Source organism: Sinocyclocheilus grahami, unplaced genomic scaffold (genome assembly GCF_001515645.1).
Source record: "Sinocyclocheilus grahami isolate Dianchi unplaced genomic scaffold, SAMN03320097.WGS_v1.1 scaffold418.1, whole genome shotgun sequence".
NCBI lineage: Eukaryota > Metazoa > Chordata > Actinopteri > Cypriniformes > Cyprinidae > Sinocyclocheilus > Sinocyclocheilus grahami.
This window is the reverse complement of record NW_015505597.1, coordinates 976,510-1,003,179: the sequence shown is the minus strand read 5'-3', so window position 1 is coordinate 1,003,179 and position 26,670 is coordinate 976,510. Positions and strand designations below refer to the sequence as shown.

The following is a 26,670-nucleotide window of genomic DNA, read 5'->3' as shown; positions in this document are numbered from 1 at the left end:
CAAGTAAACTTAATCCAAATGGACTCAAGTCAGAGAAGATATGCATGTCAAATCAAAAGCAAACAGTAGTGTTGTCGCCTCGAATGGGCTGTATTTGAAGTTCTAATTCAGATTGATTGGATTGAGTTTGGCTGCTCCTGCTGGTTGGTGTGAATTGATTTGTTTAGGGCTGGTTCAGAGGGAGTACTGGTATGCTGGCTACACTGGAACAGCTGCTGTCAGCTCGGGTCACGGCAGGTCAGCTCGTTGCTCCAAATCAACTTTGTTTGTGGGTGAGTGTGTGGCTATACTGTATGTCTGTATCTCTGACGTGTTCATTCATTTCCTGTGAGGGTCATGGCACTCATCAACCTTTCATTGCTTGGATGGTAGAGTAGAGGATGTTACATTAGAACAGTTGTGTAATCTATCTATCTATACAATATACAAAATTTTATATATATATATATATATATATGATTTTTAGTGCTGGGCACCGATTAATTACGATTAATTGCATCCAAAATAAAAGTTTTTGTGTACATAATACATGTCTGTGTTCTGTTTATATTTATTATGTATATAAATACACACACATTCATGTATATATTTAAGAAAATATGTTTCTATATTAAATATATTTATATATAATAGAAATTATATGAATAGAAATATATACATGTAAATATTTTCTAAATATATACTGTATGTATGTGTCTTTTTTTTATATACATAATATATCTGTGTGTACTGTGTATATCTATTATGTACACAAAAACTTTTATTTTGAATGCGATTAATTGCGATTAATCGTCGATTAATCATTGGCCGGCACTAATTATTTCATATCTTTTTTCCTCAGGCTCAGTGTTATTTTTTTGCCTTTGTAGAGCAGAATAAAAGTGAAATCATGAGATTCAATCATCAGAAATTGGAAGTATGGAAATTATGTAATTAATAAACCCATTATACCTAACAAAACGGTCTTGTTTACTTGACCTTATAATTATCTAAAAAAAAAAGAAAGGAAAAAAAAATATTTAAGCTATTAGACAAATAAACAAACAAATACATAAATAAATAAGATCAGGAGAAACATACAGTCATGTCTGTCCCAACTTAAAGGGGTAATTTGATGTTGCTAAAAAGAAAATTTTTGAATCGTGTTTGAATCGTCAGTGGCAAATCCTTTAAATATAAAAAAACTTACTTAGTGCATCATATGACCCCTTTAATAATTTTTTTATTCATTAATTTTATTGAAGGAAAAAAATGCTTTTGAATTGCCATCAGTGGAGAAAACTGCTTTTTGGAACCATAATAGTGAAGTTATGGCATCTACCAGGTATGTCTAGCTGGACAGTGTTAACCAGCCAAAAACCTAGACCCCTTGGGTCTTATGTGTCAACTTTTAGCTGAATTAGTGGCTTGTGTTTGGGGGCTACCTAAGGGACTAAAAATGTCCCCACAAGGTTAAAATTTACTCGTATTATTATTCTTGTGGGGACATTTGTTCCCCATAATTTAGAGAATACCAGGAACACATGCACACATTCTTATGGAAGCCCGATTCCGCCACTGAATAAAAAAATAAAAAAGATAATTGCAACTTTTTATCTCACAATTGTGACTTTTTTTTCTCAGAATTGATTGATACAAACTCGCAATTCTGACTTTGTTTTCTCAGAATTGTGTGATATAAACTCAGAATTGCAAGAAAAAAGTCAGAATTGCGTTAATTATAATATTATAATATAAAAGTCTCACAATTCTGACTTTATCACACGCAATTGTGAGTTATATTACGCAATTCTGTGAGAAAAAGTCAGAATTGTGAGATAAAAAGTCGCAATATGCTTTTTAAAAATTTTTATTCAGTGGCGTAAACAGGCTTCCATACATTCTTGCATGTGTGGTTTACGGAGACATTCCATTTCTATCCCCTTACACTAACCCTAACCTAAACCTACCCCTTACAGAAAACTACTGGCAATTTTTGAATTACAAAAACACAGTTTAGTATGTTTTTAAGCCATTAGGTGTACATTGACACAGGAAGAGTTTATGTTGTAGTACCCATGTCATTCACATAACGGGTCTTCATTCTTCCATCGAACGGTAAAGATAGAGCATGACAAGTTTTCCTAGCCAATAAACAGGGGTATATTTGTGAAATAAAAAGATACCAAAAAATCCCCTTTTATTAAAATAACTAAAACAAAACCAGAAATAAAATAAAAAAACATTATACAGACAGACAAAAACACACACAATTATAATGGAAAACGGAATAAGGGATAATGGAAAATATTATAATTAAATAAAAACTAATTTAAAATATTAATAAAAATTATCATAGTATCTTAATGATAATAAAATAACATTGCAAGTGGCTGATCTGATAATGAGAATATTCTTTTATTAGCTCTTTTTTAAAATAAATTGGTTATTGATTTAAGTCAGTACTCATTCGCTCGCTCGCTCGCTCACTCACTCACTCACTCATCAGTCTGAATGCTTCTTCTCTGAATTTCCCTTAAATCAGTAAAAATGGATTGCTAGTTTTCATATGACAGTGTGTATTTTAGAGTTTTGTTGTAATAAATGTGGTAATTTTGTTAAATAGAAATTTAATAATATATTACCAAAAATATAATTATTTTATTTAGTAAGGACAAATATTGCAGGCAAGGTGCTTTCTCAGAAGTGATCAAATATTTGTTAATGGAATTGTTAAAGCACCAGAGTCTATAAATTCAGGATTTTAATAGCTATAGAAATTCTCTGTCATTAACAACCTTATGTGTGTATGTGCACATTTACATAAAGCTCACACACTGAGTAGAAAGCAAGTTACATTCTCTGTCTGTTATGCAGGGCGCTTCTCAAGGCTGTCTTTCTATATTTTATTGACTCTGTTAGTTCATTAAGTGGAGTGAGAAGGGATTGGCTTTGGATCAGTATGCAGAGGGGGAGGGTCTGCTTCTCACCGACTGCAGAGTGCTGTGTGATGTATGGATCGCTTTCAGAAGTAGTAATACAATATCATATAGTCTGACATGACAATATGATATATACCAACAGAGCAGGACAGGACAAAGGATTAAATCGTTTAGATTATTGCAGCATATTATGGCATTAAATTATCTTATTGCAAGATGTTTTATAATGACTGATGAAAAAACAAATATGTGTTAGCTTACTGGCCACTCAAGATTCCACTCTCAAATCTCTCATGTTCAAAACCCCAGATATGGCTTAATTTCTCTGTCAATGTCAGTGGGATTTTTTTTTTTTCACCTGTTTTATCATCTCCCCGAGAAAGACCATTTTTATTTTTTTTTTGCTTACAAGAGTAATAGCATATCTTTCCTTTAATAAGCCACAGAAGATATCATTCTGAAAGGCATAGTTCACCCCAAAATGAAAATTTAGTCATCATAAACCATTGACTTTCATTGTACGTTAAAAAAAATACTGTGGAAGTCAATGGGTACCGTCAATTACTTTTTCATGTATTGTCAGGCAGGTTTGAACGGCTATTTTTCCCTTAAATTAAATCATTATTTCAAAACTGAATTTTGTATTTATTTGGGTTATCTTTGTGTAATATTACAATTTGTTTGATGATCTGAATCATTCAAGTTTGACAAATATGCAAAAAAAACAACAACCAGGAAGGGGGCAAAAACTTTTTCACAGCACTGTAGGTCAATACACTTAAATCAAAATGTGATATGGATTACTTTTTGTGAATATTAATCTGCAAAAATACTATTTAATTATAAATCCTGCGTGTTCTGCATGTTTCTGTGTGAATGAATGGCGCAGACGTGCGGTTTTGTTTAGTACACACATACTGAAGCGTGCGTGACGCTCGCGGTGTTTTATGAGTACATGAACACATGAACATAATCTCTAGAACTGCTCTGAGAGTCACATCAGGAGCATTTTACCATTTCTTTTGAGAAAAAACTATCATCGTATCATATACAAACAGAAATTTAAAGGTCTTCACAGTAACCCATCAAAATAAAAGTTCGGTTTAACTTGAAGAAACTGTGACAGAAATATATTACTTCTACTACTGCTACTATATTACTACTGAAAATAGTTATAAATACAGTATTTGGGAAAAAAAATTTAAATGGAATTTGGGAAAAAATAAAACCGATTCGATAGGGCCCTATTATTATAAATATGATGTCTGTCGCACAAATGGCGCACGATTAGTTATGTTTAGAAGTTTATACTGAGGTTGTGTTTGTTCAACCCTGTGAGCAATGAGATATACTGTAGATATGATGGTGCTTAAATACAGGAAAACAGGATTTGTTGTTTTTGTTGCATATGGGAGCAAATAATCTCTGTGCACTCAAAGGTCATCTTTAAAAGGATGGGTAATGCAAATGTCCCCTCGCTCTGTTATCTTTTCTTTACTTTGCTTTTGTGTGCATTGTTACTGGCTCACGGTGGAATGAATCAGAGAGGTTTGTAAGAGTGTGTGTGTAGTCATTGCTGGTATTTCTCAGAGCCATGACTGCTGCCTATTTTTGGGCCATTCGATACTCAGGTAATTACACGATGACATGCCTCAGAGAGCAGTAACTAGGCAACAGTGTAGCCACGGTGACAGGAGATGGCTGAGGATCAGGAAGAACTGAAAAGCTTGATGGTAGGGAGGCTGATTGTGACCTCTGAGAGGAAGAGAGAGAGATTTGTCTGCAGACAGATGTTTTTTCAAAGATTTTGCACTGTTTTAGTTTCTATTTCAAATCATTGCTGTTCCTGTGAACTTGCTATTCCTCACAGAATCCTGAAAAAATTACCAGAGATTCCATAAATATATTAAGCAGCATACATGTTTTCAGTATTGATAATAATAAGAAATGTATCTTAAGCAGAAAATCAACAGGTTAGAATGATTTCTCAATCATGTGACACTGAAGACTGGAGTAATGGCTGCTGAAAATTCATCTTTGCCATCACATGAATAAGTTACATTTTAAAGGGGTCATATGATGCTGCTAAAAAGAACATTATTTTGTGTATTTGGTGTAATGAAATGTGTGTATGCGGTTTAAGGTTAAAAAAACACATTATTTCCACATACTGTACATTATTGTTTCTCCTCTATGCCCCGCCTTTCTGAAATGCGTAGATTTTTACAAAGCTCATCGGTCTGAAAAGCGAGGTGTGCTGTGATTGGCCGAATACCTCAAGCGTGTGATGGAAATGTTACGCCCCTTACCATATTGTGATGTCGTGTCCCGGCCGGAACGACGAGACAAAAACATTAAAACCCATTATAAACAAGGCATTTGTTGCATCCAGTGGGGACATAATTATGGATTATAATGACTTATACTCTCTTTTTACGTGTTGCGTTGCATCGCGCCGCGTAAACATAAAACCATGTCTGCATTTGTGATCGGAGAAATGACAAACAACAAGCCCTACTCTACACTGCTCAAAACTCGTGTTTGAATCGTCAGTGGCAAATCCTTTAAATATGAAAACGTACTTACAGGCTGTGAGTCAGAACAACCGGCATTGTAGTCTACTCTCACAAGATCAGGAAACAGTCCTCCTTAAAATGTGCTGCACACATCTGAATATTTGGGATGAACTGTTTCCGGAACAGTGTTGTAAATACAACTTAACCACTGATTTCTAGTCGTGTTCCCCACTAAGTAGTTTCGCTTTCACAACTAAACACACAGCGTCACACACGGCGTGCTTAAGTGAGTGGAGGCCGGCGGGCTAGAGTGAGGAACGTCCGGCGGGCTTGAGAATGGCGCGGCTGGCGGATTTGACGAAGGAGCGTCCGGCGTGCTTGTGGCAACCACATATGACGACCCTGGGCTGGACTCCACTTCGTCCACAGTGAAAACCGATCTGCTGATCGACAGCGCGAAGTTGATGTATTTCCTCAGCGACCAGCACAGATCAGCTCTAGGCATGACGAAGCGGATATCGTCCTCTTTTGGAAGACCAAACAAAGTAGATTCGCTTTCACAACGAAACACGAGTGAAACACAATGACATGTGGGGGCGTGTTAGAACGAGCCGTTTTAGGTAGGCATGGCTGACTCTTAACTTTTATAAAGAATATCTCTTTGGATTTGAGAACTTTACAGTTCTTTAAAAAAAAAAGTCTTTGCAACTTTACAGATCTTCTTTATGCACCAAGAGCTTGTAACACTCCAAAGAGAAAGGAAAAATTGAAATCGCATCATATGACCCCTTTAAGATAGAAAAATAAAAAAGTTATTTTAAATTTTAATATTTCACAATATTGCTGTTTTTACTGCATTGTGCATAAAATAAATGCAGTGTTGGTGAACATAAGGTACTTAAAAAAAGAAAAGAAAAGTAAATAAAAAAAAATAATCTTACAGACTCCAAACTTTTGAAAAGTGTAGTTTATGTATATTGTGTCATGCTGCCCTCATCAAAATGAATTTCTTTCATTTAATTTCTTTAAATTGTTTTGTATTTGTGTGTGTGTTTGTTAGTAGCTTTTAGTGCTTCTTTGTAGCTTGAGGTCCTGAAGCTTTATTAGCTTGCATCTTTTTAACTATAAGCAGCTTAACTATAGCTTAACTGCTATAGACCATAAGTAGCTAACTAGGCAAGCTGCAGTTCAAAAGAAACTTCCACAACATTTGTCAAGTAATGCTGCACTCTAAGTATTGAAAGTAAAGGGATAGTTCACCCAAAAATAAAAATTCTTAAAGGTCGTAATTTCCATTTTCGGATGAACTATCCCTTTAAGTTTGGTATTGTACTATTGTACTGCAGTGATTTTTGTAGGCCATCCCGGAAGTTAGCAAAACCCTGGTTCGCTCAACAAAAACCCAATAGGACTGTTTAGTTGGATTTTGGATTATTGTAGAAAATAAGCTCTGTGACCAGCAAAAGTTTATGATACTTACCACATTTTGTTCATCATGATAATCCTCACAAATCAAAATAACTTTTATACATTTTCAAAGCCTAAATACAATTAGGCTTTGCAAATTTATAAAAGTTTTATATACAATTTATGTAAAATACAATTAGCAAAAGTAAAAACCTAAATGTAGGCTATAAACCATCTACACCACTATTAAGCCTCCAACATCTCTTTCATTCATTTTACTAGAACGTTAGAATAGTTTGCAAGCGTGTGATTATAAAGACAGTGAGGCTGTGAAAGCAGACTAATGAGTAGATGTAGTCCCATTTAGACAATTATTAGTAACAGCCTTTTCAAGACTAGTAAAAGCTTTAAAAAGCATGTTACTAATGTATTTTATGTCGTTTACCATAGACCTTATTTCAAGGCATTTCAGGACCAAAAACCCATTTAAAAAACCCACTGACTTCAGAACAATGGAAACAGAAGAGCAAATTTGCTAACTAATTTCTTGGTGCATCACTCTATTAGGCACATGTTTTTGTGATCTGACATTGTGTGATTTTATTGTTGTACTATACTATGAGAATCTCTCATTGTGAGTTTTGTCATTATCTGCAGCACGGCTTTCTACATGATTATAACAAAGGGCAAATTCGGTTTTCATATAATCTGATTTGACTGCGACTGTCTAGATGTCAGTGGCTAAATTAGCAATCGGACACAATGAGAGTGTGTGTATTTGTGTGCACCCCACCCAGCGAGTGCTCATGTTAACCAGCAGACAGGCTCTTCCAGAGCTGTTTAACTGAAGACTGTGCTGTTGCATGACTCCCTAACCATGTCTGACACGCTGCAAGATCAGATGTGTCTGGCTGCCCTCTCACAATCTCTCTCACTCCGTTCCACTCACGTCTTAAAGAGGATGAAGGCTAGCCTGGAAAGACTCTGACACCTCTCTGACACACATTTTCTTCCAGTTCTCTGGTCACACATGAGATTGGTCATCAACAGGCTGAACAGATCAGGGTGGTACCCTCTTCTTTCTCATGATGCTTTTTGTTATATGTGACCCTGGACCACAAAACCAGTCTTAAGTCGCTGGGGTATATTTGTAGCAATAGCCAAAAATACATTGTATGGGTCAAAATTATAGATTTTTATTTAAAATCATTAGGACATTAAGTAAAGATCATGTTCCATGAAGATATTTTGTAAATATCCTACTGTAAAAAAACTTTTTTGATTAGTAATATGCATTGCTAAGAACTTCATTTGGACAACTTTAAAGGCGATTTTCTCAATATTTTGATTTTTTTGCACCCTCAGATTCCAGATTTTCAAATAGTTGTATCTCGGCCAAATATTGTCCTATCATAACAACAAACCATACATCAATGAAAAGCTTATTCATTCAGCTTTCAGATGATGTATAAATCTCAATTTCGAAAAATTGACCCTTATGACTGGTTTTGTGATCCAGGGTCATATATTAGTTACATTAGTTACATTACACTGCAATAAAATGCTCTGTCTTCACCTTAGCAACATTTTTGCTTTTGATGTTATAGCTTCTTTAAAGGTGACAAATCATGAAAATCTGAATTTTCAGTGTTTAAAGGGATAGTTGACCCAAAAATGAAAGTTCTGTCATTAATTACTCACCCTTATGTCGTTCCAAACCCGTAAGACCTTCGTTCATCTTCGGAACACAAATTGAGATATTCTGATGGAATTTGAGAGCTCTCTGACCCTCCCATAGATGGCAATGATATTACCACGATCAACGCACAGAAACGTAGCAAGGACATCGTTAAAACAGTCCATGTGACATCAGGGGTTCAACCGTAATTTTACGAAGCTACGAGAATACTTTTTGTGCGCCAAGAAATCAATAATAACATAATTTATTCAGCAGTTCTTCTCCCCAAGTTACCGTCTTCAACCATTTTGGAGAGTACACCAGAACGTTATCAATGTAATGAGCGTTATTTACGTTCAGTAGAAAGCGTGCGCAAGCATTCCATATCTTAATTTGTGTTGTGAAGATGAACAAAGGTCTTACGGGTTTGGAACGACACGAGGGTGAGTAATTAATGACAGCATTTTCTTTTTTGGGTGAACTAACCCTTTAAGTGCAAAAATCGGGTCCCCGGTGCATCTACCAACTCAAAAAACAAGAAAAAGAACAACCCAGTAAATTTTTTTTGTTAGCCTTTCTCTGCAGGCTTGTGAAAAAAACAAACGCATCAAATTTCGCTCCCCCTGTGACGAAAGGGAATCTTATTATAATATTACCACCCCTCAATCTGCAAGTTTCCAACCACGGCGCCACCATTGTGTTTTTGCAAGCGACAATGGCTTACGAGTTCTAACGCCATGGGGAATGTTCAAGCAAAGCATGCTAACTGTTCTGTGTTTGGCTGCACTGACGAGCACAGAACACTATAGTCCATAAAGAGTCCCAGTCTCAGAGGAGACAAGGGAGCAGTGAATTTATTGATTTATTTACTGAATATTACGCTGCTGCCACACAGATATAAAATAAAATAAACATGCAATTTCTTTCCCAGCTGTTTATCTCCACAGACATAACCGACTGTTTTTGTAACTCATGAGTGTTTTTAACATAAACTTGTGTGTATTTGACAGTTTAAGCACAGTAAGACATGAAAGAGAACTTTCGTTTAGTACTCCCATGACATGTGACTGCGCACGTGCTTCAGATGTGTGCGCTCAGAAACCCGTAAATTAAAAGTTTAAACTTATATGTTTTAAAACGCATGATAGACATGATAATCAAAACCAAACAGATGTTTTTTAGCAGAGTATCTGCGGTACCAGCTGTAAAGGCACAGCCCTATTCTGGAAAAGGGGGCGGGGAGCAGTAGCTCATTTGCATTTAAAGAGACATGCACGAAAACAGCGTGTTTCTGCTTTCACTCAAAATAGCCATTTTCAAAATAATATAATAAATGTTCTGTGGGGTATTTTGAGCTGAAACTTCACAGACACATTCTGGGGACACCTGAGACTTATATTACATATTGTAAAAAGGAAAATATTAATATTAGGATTTTATTTATTAGAGCTCTGTTTACCTATTTAAACAATTCCATATTTGTCTGTATTTGTGGTGTGTTTGCCAAGGACATCGTTAAAACAGTCCATGTGACATCAGGGGTTCAACCGTAATTTTACGAAGCTACGAGAATACTTTTTGTGCGCCAAGAAATCAATAATAACATAATTTATTCAGCAGTTCTTCTCCCCAAGTTACCGTCTTCAACCATTTTGGAGAGTACACCAGAACGTTATCAATGTAATGAGCGTTATTTACGTTCAGTAGAAAGCGTGCGCAAGCATTCCATATCTTAATTTGTGTTGTGAAGATGAACAAAGGTCTTACGGGTTTGGAACGACACGAGGGTGAGTAATTAATGACAGCATTTTCTTTTTTGGGTGAACTAACCCTTTAAGTGCAAAAATCGGGTCCCCGGTGCATCTACCAACTCAAAAAACAAGAAAAAGAACAACCCAGTAAATTTTTTTTGTTAGCCTTTCTCTGCAGGCTTGTGAAAAAAACAAACGCATCAAATTTCGCTCCCCCTGTGACGAAAGGGAATCTTATTATAATATTACCACCCCTCAATCTGCAAGTTTCCAACCACGGCGCCACCATTGTGTTTTTGCAAGCGACAATGGCTTACGAGTTCTAACGCCATGGGGAATGTTCAAGCAAAGCATGCTAACTGTTCTGTGTTTGGCTGCACTGACGAGCACAGAACACTATAGTCCATAAAGAGTCCCAGTCTCAGAGGAGACAAGGGAGCAGTGAATTTATTGATTTATTTACTGAATATTACGCTGCTGCCACACAGATATAAAATAAAATAAACATGCAATTTCTTTCCCAGCTGTTTATCTCCACAGACATAACCGACTGTTTTTGTAACTCATGAGTGTTTTTAACATAAACTTGTGTGTATTTGACAGTTTAAGCACAGTAAGACATGAAAGAGAACTTTCGTTTAGTACTCCCATGACATGTGACTGCGCACGTGCTTCAGATGTGTGCGCTCAGAAACCCGTAAATTAAAAGTTTAAACTTATATGGTTTAAAACGCATGATAGACATGATAATCAAAACCAAACAGATGTTTTTTAGCAGAGTATCTGCGGTACCAGCTGTAAAGGCACAGCCCTATTCTGGAAAAGGGGGCGGGGAGCAGTAGCTCATTTGCATTTAAAGAGACATGCACGAAAACAGCGTGTTTCTGCTCTCACTCAAAATAGCCATTTTCAAAATAATATAATAAATGTTCTGTGGGGTATTTTGAGCTGAAACTTCACAGACACATTCTGGGGACACCTGAGACTTATATTACATATTGTAAAAAGGAAAATATTAATATTAGGATTTTATTTATTAGAGCTCTGTTTACCTATTTAAACAATTCCATATTTGTCTGTATTTGTGGTGTGTTTGCCTTTTTAAGTACATCTGCAATAATGATAAAATTGTCTGGGGAAAATGTGACTGCACAAATAATCTAGGCTTTGTTCTCTCGTTATATCAGTTCTGAGATTCTCAGACTCTGCATCACACCCCTCTCTCACTCAGACAGCAATTAGCCTGAAGAGAGGGTGGCATTTTCCACAGTTCATGCTCAAATGCAACATAATTTTGAGTCACATTTCTGCACATGGTCTCAGCTTGTTTTAGGCAGCTCCCTGCAGGAGACTGTTCTTGTCTGTTACTGATGATCTGTTGTGATAAATCACAGATAAATCATTCAGTCAGTGCTCTCAAACCCCTATATGACTGCAAGATTTAGTGTAGAGAGTTTCTTTAGGCTTGCTGGTGAAGATTTCAAATACATTTTCAGATAAACACAGGAGTTCTGTTCCAAAGTCTACTGAGTTACCTATCTAAGCATCGCAGGCATGCTCGCTAGGATAAGGCTGTTCCAAAATTATGCTATAAGGAACCTTTTTTTAACCAAAATCCTAATGTGGTCACATTATCCATTGTTCAGCAAATTTTCACTGGCAAAATCAAGTAATTACAAATGGAATCTTCGCAATCTGGAATTGCTCACAAGAGCAAAATAATTCTGTATATTTTGCATTGGGTTCAAGTTACACTTTGTCACACAAATTTGCCACATTGACCAATAGAAAGCGACTTGGTTTTAAAGTGACTTTTGCATGAGAGGTTCTTCATACATCGCTACACTTGACAATAAACAATGGAACAAAAAGCCTGTAAAATATTGCAGAAATTTGTATGACTGCACTAAAGTTTGACTGAAAAAGACTGAAAAAAAGTGCTGATAAAATTTTGTTCCATTAAAGTTGACTATTTCACCCAGTACTTGCATGTGCTGTTTTTTATTTTAATTAGCATATCTCATTATTAGCTTAACAATATGCTAACAGCAACCATTTCTGTACTTTTGCGTAGCATAGAATGAGGCAAGGTTTGTTGAGTCTATTTATATATATACAGGTGCATCTCAATAAATTAGAATGTCGTGGAAAAGTTAATTTATTTCAGTAATTCAACTCAAATTGTGAAACTCGTGTATTAAATAAATGCAATGCACACAGACTGAAGTAGTTTAAGTCTTTGGTTCTTTTAATTGTGATGATTTTGGCTCACATTTAACAAAAACCCACCAATTCACTATCTCAACAAATTAGAATACTTCATAAGACCAATAAATCAGGTTTTCACATCTTTGCAAATTTAGTAAAAATAAAAAAAACTTAAATGATTCCATTGCATAAGTATTCAATCTGGGACAGTTGAAATTTAGGTCAGGAGCAGTCATATTGCTTGTAGATGTTACTACACTTCAAGTGATGTTAACCTGTGGCAAATTCAATTGAATGGGTATGATTTGGAAAGGCACACGCATCTTAATAAAAGGTCTAACAGCTGATAATGCATATCGGAGCAAAATCCAAGCCCTGAGGTCAAAATAACTGCCCGTAGAGCTCAGAAACAGGTTTGCGTCAAGCTACACATCTGGGGAAGAGTTCAGAGAAAATAAATCTGCTTCATAGAAGGTTCACAGAAGCATGTAGTCTCTGTTACCCTTAATGGAAGAAGTTTGAAGCAACCATGTCCTTGAGTGGCCCAGCCACAGCCTGAGCTTGAACCCAATCAAATATGTCTGGAGAAACCTGAAAATGATGCATCTGCCCCCATCCAACCTGACAGAGCTTGAGAGGTGAAGAGGCGAGGAGAAGAATGACAGATAATTGCCAAGTGCTGATGTGCAAAGCTTGTCACATCAAACAAAAAAGACTGAAGGCTGTAAAGGTGCTTCAGCTAAATATTTAGTTAGTTATGAATACTTATGCAATGTACTTATTTCAGTTTTTTTATTTTTACGAAGTTGTGACAATTCTGTTTTTGCTTTGTCGATATGATGTATGGAGTGTAGATTGATGTGTAAAAAAAGTCGTTTAACATAAGGCAGCAACATAACAAAATGTGAAAAAACAATGAAGGGGTATGAATACTTTCGCAAGGCACTGTGTGTGTATACAGTATATAAATAAATTATCATATATATATATGCTAATTTATTTTTAACATTCTATGACTACTGTGATTTTAAGTATTCAATATGTGTTATTACCTTTGGGAGAATATATTTACTGTTAAATATGAATGAAATTTAGATGAAACCAAGGTTTTCTAGCACAATAAAGCTACAATTGCTGTCATGTTTATGGGTCATGAGTGTGATGATTCATATATTTATATGAATTTGGGCCATTTAAATTCAGATAATGAACTATGTGAATGTTTGTGCTTGTAAATGGCCCAGAGTCTCAAAAGAGCAATTTGGATTTTGGTGTATTTCCCAAGCAACATCAAAATATTCAGTCTTTCACTACATCATTTATAATGACATAATCCTAATTTATGTCACCCACACAAGAAAGAGCAGATTTTGTTTTGGTTTTCACAGAAATCGGTTGACGAGTCCCAGGGGTTCCTTTGTCTCCATCAGTCACAGCTTTAGCTAATGTCTCTTCTCTGACTTTCAGGAGCTTTTTAGAGTGTTGACACTGATCATTGATGTCTGAGCCAAACTACTGCATCTAAAGCAGAGCTGGAACATTTTCTACATTAGTCAACAATAGCTGACTAACAGGGATATTAAGACAGATGCAGTTTTATAGTGAATTGTATAGACTATCACTTGCATTTGTGAGCTAACTGTGCTACATTTAAGAAATGTTTGAAAGGTTAGTTCACCTAAAAATGAAAATTGTTACATCAGTTGCTCACCCTCATGTTGTTCCAAATCCATTACACTTTTGTTCATTTTTGAAACTCAAATGAAGATATTTTTAACAAAACCTTAGAGATTTGCCTTTTCATTGAAAGATTCCTGCAAACAACACTTCTGACACTTCAAAAAGCTTCATACAGACATCTTAAAAAAAAAAAATCCATATGAATTCAGTGGTTTGATCCGAGTCTTCTGAGGAGACACAATCAGTTTATATAATGAAGAGATTTAATTGAGGCATTTAATGTACATATAGATCATCAAATATGGTAAACAAGCTCATACGAGTTCATTGAGGTTTGTTCTCACATATAACACAAGCATGTTTGAAATTAATGTATGAATGAGATTTGTTCTCATGCGTCAAGCTAGTAATTTTGAGCTTCTGTGTTTACCATCTTTGATGTACTCCATGTAGGTGTGTTAATCAATGTTTAGATTCAAATGAAAGCTTACATTAAATCTGTTCATCGTATGAAGTTATTGTGTCTCTTTTGAAGACTTGGATTAAGCCGCTTTATTCATATGAATTACTTTTACAGTGTTTTTATGAAGTTTTGGGTGAATTTGAATGTAGGGACCGAAATCCCTGTGTTACATTATAATATCTCCATTTGTGTTTAAAAGATGAACGAAAGGCTTATGGACAAGAGGGTGAGTAAATGATGACAACATTTTGAGTGAACTATCACAGAAACATAAAATTACTCGTTTTTTTGTAAGCCAACAGCAAAACCCATTCCACCCTTAAATTTATGTATTCACATTACAGAAGTTACATGCACTGCAGTATCATTTCATTAACTTTAAGGTCAGAATTTAAATAAAGCCGGGGCATCATTCTGTTGAAAAGAGTTAAAGTATGCATGTATTATTAATAAATGTACTTAAACCATCAAGAGTTCTTTAGATCTCTTTGGATCACACAAAGGTGAATAGCGAGCTGGTTTCAGAGGCAGTGGGCATGTGGTGATCTATTTAACACACTGACAGCTGACACTCTGCCAGCAGCATACATCTCACTAATGTGGCCTTTGAACACAAAGAGAGCCATAAAAATCATCCAGCCATTCAGTATTACTGAAATACATTCCCTTTCGATTTGATCAGTCTCTGTTTGTCAAGAGAGGTTCACACTGTAAAAAAAAAAGCCTCTCTGTTAAATGGCATTGATCAGTCTGGAATTAGACATTTTCAAGTTGCTCTTAAACGCATACAAGCTATTCGAGGTGTAATTAGAACTGAAATATATTACATATAGACAATTACATAACGACAGTCCATGAAAACTGTGTAGTAAAGTTGTCTTTTTCTGTTTATTGCAGCATGTTCTCCTTGCCTTCAAATTCATCCTGGCATTCGTCATTCCCGATGTTCCTAAACATATCCAAGTCAATCTAGCCAAGCTGGAGTTTGACTCCCTAGAAGCTCTTAAGAAAAGGGTGAGTACACATTTGTACATGTGCACATATCTATTGCATGCAAACAGGAAATGTGGCAGCCTATATGACAGGCCCTGTCAGGAAGTACTTCAGTGCAAATAGACATCTGCGTATATGCCTCGGTGGTTCAACAACACATGTCTGCGTCAACATAAGTGGTGATGCAGCAACCATTATCTCTCGGCTCAGAGAGGCGAGAGCAGCAATAACATGCTTTCTGATCATTAAATGATCCAGAGAGACCTTTGTACATTGTGACATACAGAGTGTGTTCAGGTAGTGTTTGCTAATGAGGTTTAGCTATTTAGGCAGATGTTTATCACCTCGTATGCGGCATAAGAAGTAGGTCACTCACAAAGAAACACATGCTGCAGTCTGCCCAAGCAGACTTAATAATGAGGGGAAAAAACTGTTTTCCTCAAAGGATACAAAGGATATGTTTGGAATAAAATACTGACATACTGCTTGCCGCGAACTGCCTTTTTTTTTTTTTTTTAAATAACATTGAGACAGTATGTATTTTGCAGTGATAAATATTTCAAACAGTAACATGCAACATTGCTGTCTTATGACCTCATTATGTTGCATGTTTAATTCAGCGAGCAGGACTCCGTTATCATCTCTGAAATAAATTTGCTTATTTGTAAATCGATAAAAAAAAGTAAATTTTTAAATAATGAGTCAATAAGGAAATATTACATTATGTTGATAAAATATGTTTATTTGCATAATCACAGTTGATACTAATTTAGATTCATCTGATTCATCAGCTTTTATTTTTGAAGCAATATGAAAATGTTTAATAATGCATAAATGGTGAGACTTTGCTGTAATTTAAAGAAAAAGAAGCTATTTTTAATAAAAACATACTATAATATTATAGTAGCTGCTTGTTGATATTGTAGGTAAAAAATATATTTTATTGTTAATTAATTAATTATTTATTAATAATTTTAAATTATTGAAATTTTATTTCAAAACAGTGGAAACTTAAAATATAAATATTGCAGTTAAAAATAACTGTTTTATATTTTATGAAAGGAAACCCTGATAGATTTTTTTTTCAGGATTCTTTGGAGAATATAAAGTTCTAAGAATAGCATTTATTTAAAATAGATTTTTGTAACAATGTAAACGTAAATCTTTCACCAGTTTAACACACTAGTACAAACAGTATGGAAATATTCTGTTCTGAACAAAACCAAACATATCCTGAAGCCTTAAAAAGGAGCCTTAAAATTATGCCTTCATTTGTGTACATTGTTTTTTTTCTCTTGTCCAGTGAAAGTCATTGGGGTCCAATGTTTATATTATGGACACAAACAGTTGGAATATTCCAAAGATCATAGAGATTTGGAAGGACATGACAATGAAGGAAAATAATTAAAATTTTTGGGGAATCTATCCCTTTAAGATGTAGGTGGTGCCAGTGGCAGTAATTTATTGTTTATGGATATGAACCTCACCCTGCCTCAATTAGACTGAAACAGTGATTCACATTTGGAACATTCGTGATAATGAATTCAGACCACCGTCTCTCTTCTAAAAAGGAATGGGTGTGCTTTATTATCTAAAGTATTAATAATGATTCCATACAATGTCTGTCAAAGCGACAGCATCGACACGCTTTAACAGGATTCAATGGCTTTATTTCTGCAGAGACGAGCCCTCGGTCGGTAAGTCCGTTGCCATGGCTCTAGTGATATGGCACAGTTGGATTGTGAATGACAATGAGCCGGCGTGTGCTGTTGGCATCCAGCGTTATCCTTAATGTGGCCTTGTGTTTTCTCCCCTCACTAACAGCAGATAAGATGTATGCGATATGGCCCCCCTTTGCCTCTTAATGCTGTGGATTATAATATTTTCCAGTTAATTTGGATACATGATGAGCACTACTCTTAATAGTTTTGCATTTTTATGTGTTGGTTTTAGCAAATCGCAGTTCAAGATTAGTGTGCAATGGTGTAGGAACGAAAAGTAGTGGGGGGCAGATTATAAAATCAACTGGCTTATGAATATCAATTGGTTCTACCTTATTTGCTGAAAAGCAGACGCTGATAAATATGTGCAAATGGGTTTATAATACCTGGGGAGAGTCATTTATCTTAATGGCAGCTGCTCGGCTGGTGCAGGACCCCCCAAAAGTTTGTGAATTGAATTCTGCCATTTCGCTCATGTGCATTCAATTTTTTAAGCCAGTCACCTGAACTGTAAACACCATGTGACTAGTTAATCTTTAGCCGATGAATACATCTAGCCTTTAAAGAGACAATTCATTGTTTACTCATCAAGTAGTTCCAAGACTGTATGAGTTTCTTTTTTCTGTTGATCACATATTTTGAAGAATGTTAATAACCAAACAGTTGCTGGTAGTCAGTGACTTCCATAGTGTGGAAAAAAATACACTATGGAAGTCAATGGCTACCTGCAATTTTGGTTACCGACATTCTTCAAAATATATTGTTTTGTGTTCAACAGAGGAAAGAAACTTATACAGTTTTGGAATACTTGAGGGTCATTAAATGGTGACACTTTTCATTTTTGGGTAGCTATCGCTTTAATAGCTATTATTGCTACTATCATTCTGTGAAGTGAAAGGTCAAAAAAGAAGACAAACTAAACAAAAAGCTTTTATGACGTTTAGTTCATATTTATTATCTATTATAGCTTGTTTGTTTCTCAAAAGACCAAAAGTTATTGATGACTCGACCTGTCCAATCAATTGACCCCTAGAATGAAAATATCCCTTCTCTTATATCACTGACTAGCAACATGTACCAAATCATGGTTCAGTGCTGTGACAAATCCTATTGGCTTTTTAAATTGAGGGGAGGAACACTTTGATATGTCCTTCCCAAAAGTCCTATAAGAAATATGTCAGCACTCTCAGATCTGGAAAGTGATTATGTGGGTTTTTCGAGAGCCCTTTAAAATCAGGCATTATTAAAACATTCAATATAATGAATTGCAATTGATATGTTGCTGGGTCAGACTACTAGGCTACATTTGCAGCTGAATCTTCTTGAAGATTATGAAGAAATGTCAATTAATCTTGAACGGCGATTACTTTATATTATAAAGTTAACACTGAGATTATATAATCCATACACTATCTCAAGTAACTACAAGAAAAATAGAAAATATTATTCCGTGTTTATAGGTAGGGTAGACAATTTCGGAGAGGCTAGCAATAGCAAGCTAGCTTTGAAATCATAAGATCCCACCCTCCTTGCAAATCATTCTCCAAAGCCATGCAAAACATATGAACGCACACAGGCAGACAAGAGGTTAATTAGCATCACAATGAGAGAAGGCGTTAGTGGAGGGTTGAATGCAACGCTTTCAAAACATTACAGTACAAAGCGCATTAGATTACAATAAGAACGGCTTCCAATCTTGCTCGGTCTGCAATAGCGTAATGGAACGCCCTGATTGGATGAACATTTTATGGTCTTACGCCTTCCACAGATGATATAAATGCATTTAAATACATTTAGACCACTTAACTTAGTGATTGCTATCGGGATGTGAAGAGACTTTCAACCACCATAACAATTTTTTTTAAACCAAATCACCTATCCTGCATTTAACCCTTGACCCTATAGAGAATGAGCAATTCAATCCATGTACACCCAGAGATTTATTCAAGGAGGAAGCCATGAAAGCATCTTGATGGCCCCAGTTTCATGAAGACTTTTCATGAAGGGGTTGCACCGACTAATCGACTAGTCGACTAATCGACTTCAATGCTCTGCCATGACGCTTTAAGCTTGACGTCGACTAGTCGCTGGTTCTATAGAGGGCGCAACAGGATAAGAAATCTTTGAAGGACTTCCACATTTTACTCTCTGTTTCCAAACAGTTCAAATGACAAATAAATGCATATTCTGAAAGCGCTCCACAAGACATCTGTGATTATATTACTGGATGCTCGAAATTGAACGGGAGAATGCACGTTTTAAACAGCTTATTGCACAGATAAGTTAATCACCGTTCTAATCTAATGCGCTGCTGCACTGTAACGCATACACATAGGCTACAGACAGTAGCGCGTACATCACACGCACATAATCATTCAGCGCGGAAATGTATTGTCAACACTGTTCTGTGATTTCTCAAATAAAATAGCTTAGAAACTGAAAAGTTCAAGCATTTATTTCTTAATAACTAAATTCCACAGCTTCACTACTAGTAGAGAGATGCTGCCAGGTAGAATTAATTCACACACGCAATCGCTCTCACTAATGCATTCATATTAATGTAATCTTTACTGTGCTACTTTATCTGTATCTGATTTAGAATGAGCAGAAATCTGTGAGAAATATAACGACCCAAATACAAAAGAACTGATAAAAAAACGACTAGTCGACTTCGACTCGACTTTCATCACATAAAAGTCGACTTCAAAAAATCAGAAGGCGTTCAACCCCTACTGTGTAGCTGTGAGAGCGTAGGTACTGAAAAGGGAAGACCATTTAACGGAATGGTCCATTTAATGGAATGAAGCACTTGGCTGACGATCTGCGATGAAGGCGGGACTCCATCGAAGTTTCATCCGTCTAACATTTCTTTTAATTTAGCAGAGAGACACGGGTCGTAAAACACATATTGATTATGTTTCAGGATGACTGAAGACGTGATGTTTCTGGGCTTCTACCCCTCCAATCTCTCTCACAATCTTCACCTGACACCAGCTCATCCCTCTGCCTGTGCTGGCGGTGCGTCTTCACCAGAGTCTCTCCATCAGATTGATGGACGGTAGCTAATAGCTTCAGCGGCCTCGTACGGATCTGTTAGGAGTTCAAAAGTGCCGACTGCAGTTAAACGGCACATTTGGTTGGTGATATAAGACTGCAGGACCTCGGGGAGGTGCTTGGTCCAGTGGTTTGAGAGTGCTAGTGATGAGCTAGCAGCACATGACACCATTTAGCTGTGTTTCCATGTGTTCAGCAGCTTGAGAGGGTGAAGACAGCTGTCAGGAGAAAAGCTCCCACTGCTCTAGGGCAAAGGGACTCTGAAAATAGCCGGCACTTTCAGCGGCAGTGGAAACCCCCTTTTAGTGGCCAGTGTTTGGAAAGGATCCGAAGACTGCAGGACCTCGGGGAGGTGCTTGGTCCAGTGGTTTGAGAGTGCTAGTGATGAGCTAGCAGCACATGACACCATTTAGCTCTGTTTCCATGTGTTCAGCAGCTTGAGAGGGTGAAGACAGCTGTCAGGAGAAAAGCTCCCACTGCTCTAGGGCAAAGGGACTCTGAAAATAGCCGGCACTTTCAGCGGCAGTGGAAACCCCCTTTTAGTGGCCAGTGTTTGGAAAGGATCCGGGGTGAACTTCAGGAAAAGGCCAAGCTGCCAACACTATCATGGAACCATTATGGCAACTGGCGATTTTAGCCTTTCTGTTTTGCTGAATGAGACCTTTTTAAGCCGTAACAGCTGTATGAGTGGCTGATAGGAATATACAACAAAGAAAGAAGCTGGCAGTGAGGATCAGACGTGATCTTCCTTGAAGATGAAGGGAAATGGTTGGGAACCATCTGTGTGTTAATTCACATTTGTATATTTTCTCACTTTAACGTCAATACTTAAGCTCGATCAAAGTGGGTTGGGTTGTAGATGGGTCGGACAAGGTCAGTGTTGCCAAATTGGGCTACTTTTACACTGTTGCCACGGGTTGTTTTTCAGGTCAAGGGAACCCCGCCAAAAAAAACATGTATTCTACCCCCCGGAACACGATTTTTAACCGGGGAACCCCGACGAAACATGATTAGGCTAGTTTTGAGTAGCGATTGGGCGGGTTTTCTTGTGAAAACCTGGCAGTCCAGAGATACGGTGTGGAAACCCCCTTTTAGTGGCCAGTGTTTGGAAAGGATCCGGGGTGAACTTCAGGAAAAGGCCAAGCTGCCAACACTATCATGGAACCATTATGGCAACTGGCGATTTTAGCCTTTCTGTTTTGCTGAATGAGACCTTTTTAAGCCGTAACAGCTGTATGAGTGGCTGATAGGAATATAAAACAAAGAAAGAAGCTGGCAGTGAGGATCAGACGTGATCTTCCTTGAAGATGAAGGGAAATGGTTGGGAACCATCTGTGTGTTAATTCACATTTGTATATTTTCTCACTTTAACGTCAATACTTGAGCTCGATCAAAGTGGGTTGGGTTGTAAATGGGTCGGACAAGGTCAGTGTTGCCAAATTGGGCTACTTTTACACTGTTGCCACGGGTTGTTTTTCAGGTCAAGGGAACCCCACCAAAAAAAACATGTATTCTACCCCCCGGAACACGATTTTTAACCGGGGAACCCCGACGAAACATGATTAGGCTAGTTTTGAGTAGCGATTGGGCGGGTTTTCTTGTGAAAACCTGGCAGTCCAGAGATACGGTTGTCTTGAAAAGATGTTGGTGTCTACAGTTCACATAAATGGGTGATTCATAAGTAGAAAATGTTGATAAGAGCCGTTTCTCCATTTAAAAGGCAGCTTGTATTTTGCATGCATGCTGTGTCCTGGGTTTTAATTTGCTTCTTTTAGAACTGAGAATTAATGGTTTGATTTTTCCAACAGATGTCAATTTGTTGAATGATGGAATCCACTTATCTTAGAACTCGGGCTGTCAGTTTATCACACTAATTTAGTGAGAGTAATTATACAAATAAATAATGTGATAAAAATTAACGCAATTAATCATACTTCCTGACCCTTATGTAAATACCATATTAAGGATTTTTCCTACCTTCGGAGCAACTCAAGCTTGAATTATCACCTATTGCAAGTCTGCGTTCAGTACAGACCAGCTGATACTGCAGGCAACGAGTCACACCATACTGTACCACACTTACCACGTTAACTAGAATGTCAGGGGTGTCCAATCCTGGTCCTGAAGGGCCGACATCCAACAGAGTTTAGTTTGTCCCAACATATCTGCCTGGGAGATTCTAGTAATCTTGAAGACTTTGATTACTTTAGTTCAGGTGTGTTTAATGGAGGTTGAAGCTAAACTCTGCACGACAGTGGCCCACCAGGAGCAGGATTGGACACTCCTGTAGAAGTTGATCAGTTGACATTGATCAGATTCAAATTTTGTGGTGGACACCTTGGGACATCATAGATGATCAGATGAAACTTTTTATAAAAACAAAGAGTTATGATTGAGTTTCCACTGTAAGTGGAAAAACTGTGCCACACAGGACCGGACCATTGAAAATGTTTGTTTTGGTTGCTTACATTAGAATTAAAACACTTTTTAGGGTTTTATCTTGTACTATATGGTAGGGCCCTGGGCCCCTCTGTACACTTAAAGGGGCCAAAAAGCTATAGTTGTCAGATTTTGCACACTAATGGCCCAGTCTCTGACTAGTCTGAGGCTCTGGGGTACTAGACTCTTTGGCCCGGTCCAAAATCCAGTGTTAAAGAATGTTGGTTGCGTGATGGACCTCGTCAGATTCAGTCTGCTTTCGCATTATTGCCTGACCACCGTCACAGGAAGTGGAACAAGCCAGCCATCTGAGGCAATCTGTCAACTTGCTGAAGTCCATGAGAATGTGACATGTCCCATGTTAACCTTTAATGGTGTTAGGCAAAATGAAGTCAAAACTTTTAATACAGCCAACATTGCAGTGCTAGAGATGACAAACTGCATTTGTCTGCAATCAGACTTTGGACCAAAATCACCTTGATGTTTTTTTCATAAATGATCAGGCTGTATAGACAATATCTTATCAATGTGATGGGACTGTACACAGCTGTTCAACCTCGAATGATTTATTGACCCTGAGTTTGCACTTGAATTTGAGTACAGTTGTAAACATGAGTGATAGTATGTTGGAATTGCAGAAGCTTCAGATCTTTTAACCCACCTCCTTCGAGCATAATCAATACTGACAGGTCCCATTAATTATCCCAGTTTGCCCATCAGGACCTTTCTTGTAATCCAGAATATTTGTTCCATTTAGTTGCACGTCAACCACCTTTGTTTGAACACCTCAGTTCTCACTTTTGTTAATGTTAATTCAGCCCGAAGGAAGCAAAGGGAGTGTCTCCTGAGATGAGTTTCCGCAAATCCAGTCTCCGTGAGCAGCCGAGGAAGATCGACTCACTATGTGAACAGATAGTGTTTTAGAGAAAGGACATTTTAAAGAGGCAATCATTTTTTTTTATTATATATGTATATATACACACAAAATAATTGATTGGATTGAAATCCCATGCATTTATACATAATTGTGAATAACCTGAGTTAATCGGATTGATGGATGCATGCTTTTAACGTAATAACAAACCATTACTAAAATGCTGAGGTACCTCATTTGCTACATTTGTGTTTGTAGGTGAATCCCATTAATCATTTCAAGAACACGTGATCAAATAATAATAGTACAGTAATACTATATATACACTCTAAGAAATGTTGGGTTAAATACAACCCAGTGCTGGGTAAAATAGAGTGTACCCAGTCTATTTTATTGACAGGGGCGGATTTAGTGATTTGGGGGCCCCAGGCAAAATACAGGAATGGGGCCCTATACAATTTCACACATTTACAACCATGAGGTTTCTTTCACTGTTGCTCGCTGCTGCACGACCGTGTCCCATAGTTGTGTCTAATCTTTTAGATTGTTCATGTACATGTTATAAATAAAGGATTTCTTTAATGTTGTAAATCCCTTGTTCACATTTAAACAGGTTTTAATAGTATAAGAGTAGGTTGGACACTAGGTGGTGCTTTGAAGTAATTTTCACTATGCAAAAGTCTAATTCTTAACTTTAAAATATACATTTATTTTTTATTTATTTTAATTGCACATTTAAATTAAACTGAAGGAAATTATAAATTGACATGCTTAAGGATCATTTCAACCAAACATGAAGTGTGCCTGTGTGGAAAGTGACTGTGCATGGTCCTTCTTGGGTCTTTCACAAAAAAAGGTATTTTTTCATTAAAAAAAAATAAAATAGGCCCTATATAATATGCACTGTTGCTTAGTATTAAAAGTATAGCTTCAGATGCATGATATATGTAGGGCCCTATGAATACCGTTTTATTTTTCTCAAATTAGAGTGAAATTTTTTTGTTTTAATTTTTTTTGTATTCAATTTTTTTTTTTTTGCGTTTTTATGAATAGATTCCGGGATTCCGTCCCCATTTTCTACATCGCAATACTTTTGCTAAGAAGCACGTTCAACGCGTCCGCATTGAACGCGCATCTCGCATATAAAAAGCCTTTTAGGAGGCCCTTGGCTTTTGGGGGCCCAAGGCGGTCGCCTACCTTTGCCTAATGGTTAAGTCCGCCTCTGTTTATTGACATTATATATTTAATTCCATTGTTTTTCTGGGGGGGAAAGAAATTATTTGGAGATTCCAGTGGAGGCCACAGTATGAGAACCGTTGTGTAGACAGACCTCTTTAATTATTGAATGAAGTTTTTCTTTCACCACATTTAAAGGGGCTCTATATATGGTGCCTAGTAATAACCATTGTGCAGTTTTCTCATAGGAGACCAGAGCTCAGTCTCACTGAACTTATACGTATAGAATCACAGAGTCAGCAGCTCCGGCCCTATTGATCTCTCTTTTGGATTGAAAAGTTAATTGCACCTAACACTTATTCACTGAGAATGCAATTTGCTCTGGTTTGCTGCAGGCAGTGAAATTAATTGATTTAATGAAACTCAGCATAGGCTATAGTCAGGGAGTTGTGGATGCTGCAGAGAAAAAAAAACATCTGTTATGGGTAGATGGGTTCATTTGGATTGTCTTTTAAAAAGATTTAGTAGCTTTCTGTAATGTTCTTTAATTGTTAAAAAGCTTTTCAAAATATAGCAGCATCCCTGCTCCCCTCCATCTCTGAAAACCCAGCGTGACTCATTTGAAACGCAGTCCTGCCTGGGGCTGTATGTACGCTCAACTAAGATCAGCTTCTGCCTTTTATATGCCAACATGTAAGACTTATTTAGACCAGGGAGAACTGATGCAAAATCAGTCTGAATCCGTTCTCTTACATGATGAAAGATTATGAATATAAGCCTTGGTTATTTGTGTAAAATCTCCCAGAAGAGATTACATGGATGAAGGGGGAACATACCCCCGAGTAGTACATCATGTTTTGAGACCATTTGTGCATATACATCCTAGATATTCTTTTCACCCTCTGTTCATCTGTACTCAGAGCTATTTGAACTTCTTTTATTTTGGTCTAGGTTCCCAAGTAAGTTCCACCATTAACATTTCAATACTATTTGTCTTTTCAGAAAATATTGGAAGCTACGGAGACCTGAAATACGTGGAATAAGTGACGGGTGACGACAACACGACGAAAGTACTCAAGGTGTACACATGCTGTAAACTGTCTAGTATTATATTTAACTGACTTTGACTTTAAATATGCACTCCTTGCCAAGTTATCCACAAAATGGCTTATTGATGCTGTACACTTATAAGACAGGGTTTTAAGACATTATTGCAGTTGCATGCATTGTTGTATTATTTCTCTATGTCAATAAAACGGTTACTGGTATAATGAGAGACAAGTAAAAATGGGAATCCAATTGGTGCATGTATGATGGGGTCAAATAACTAGGTTGATTTGGTTGTTAAAGTACTTTATTTTTATTCATGATTGTCTGAAGCTGTAAAAAAATGTTGTAAAGAGGTGATTAGAAGAAATATATCAGACATTGGGCCTAAAAACTAAATAAAGGATATAATGTAATTTTTTTATTTTTTTGAGGAAATTAAAATGTTCATATTAATTCACTCCATGTTCTACCAAAGACAGAGCAGTGCCTTTAAACATCACCGTATTACGTTTATCTGTTATGGCTTTTGTTTACAGATGTCAGGCCACTTCACCCTGTACTGTACTTGAATTAAGCATATTCAATATTGTCTGCCTAAAAAAATAAACATTTTAAATATTCAGATAACATGCTTCTCCAGCCTTTCCACATCCTGAAGGCGCTTGAGATGTTTGTGTTTAGGACATTTGTCATTTATCAGCCTTAAACTCAGAAGCTGCATTACCAGAAACACTGAAAT

The 26,670-nt window shown here is 36.8% G+C and overlaps 1 protein-coding gene across 1 annotated transcript in view; it reads left to right on the top strand.

Annotated features, from left to right (window-relative positions):
• Positions 1–26,344, top strand: part of ano10a (anoctamin 10a) — a 39,427-nt gene extending 13,083 nt beyond the window's left edge. Inside the window, exons 12-13 of the mRNA XM_016232757.1 lie at positions 15,522–15,638; positions 25,884–26,344. Coding sequence (XP_016088243.1) covers positions 15,522–15,638; positions 25,884–25,910 — 144 coding nt within the window. The 3' untranslated portion in view covers positions 25,911–26,344. The remainder of the gene's footprint in view (positions 1–15,521; positions 15,639–25,883) is intronic.
• The last annotated feature ends 326 nt before the right edge of the window (positions 26,345–26,670 follow it).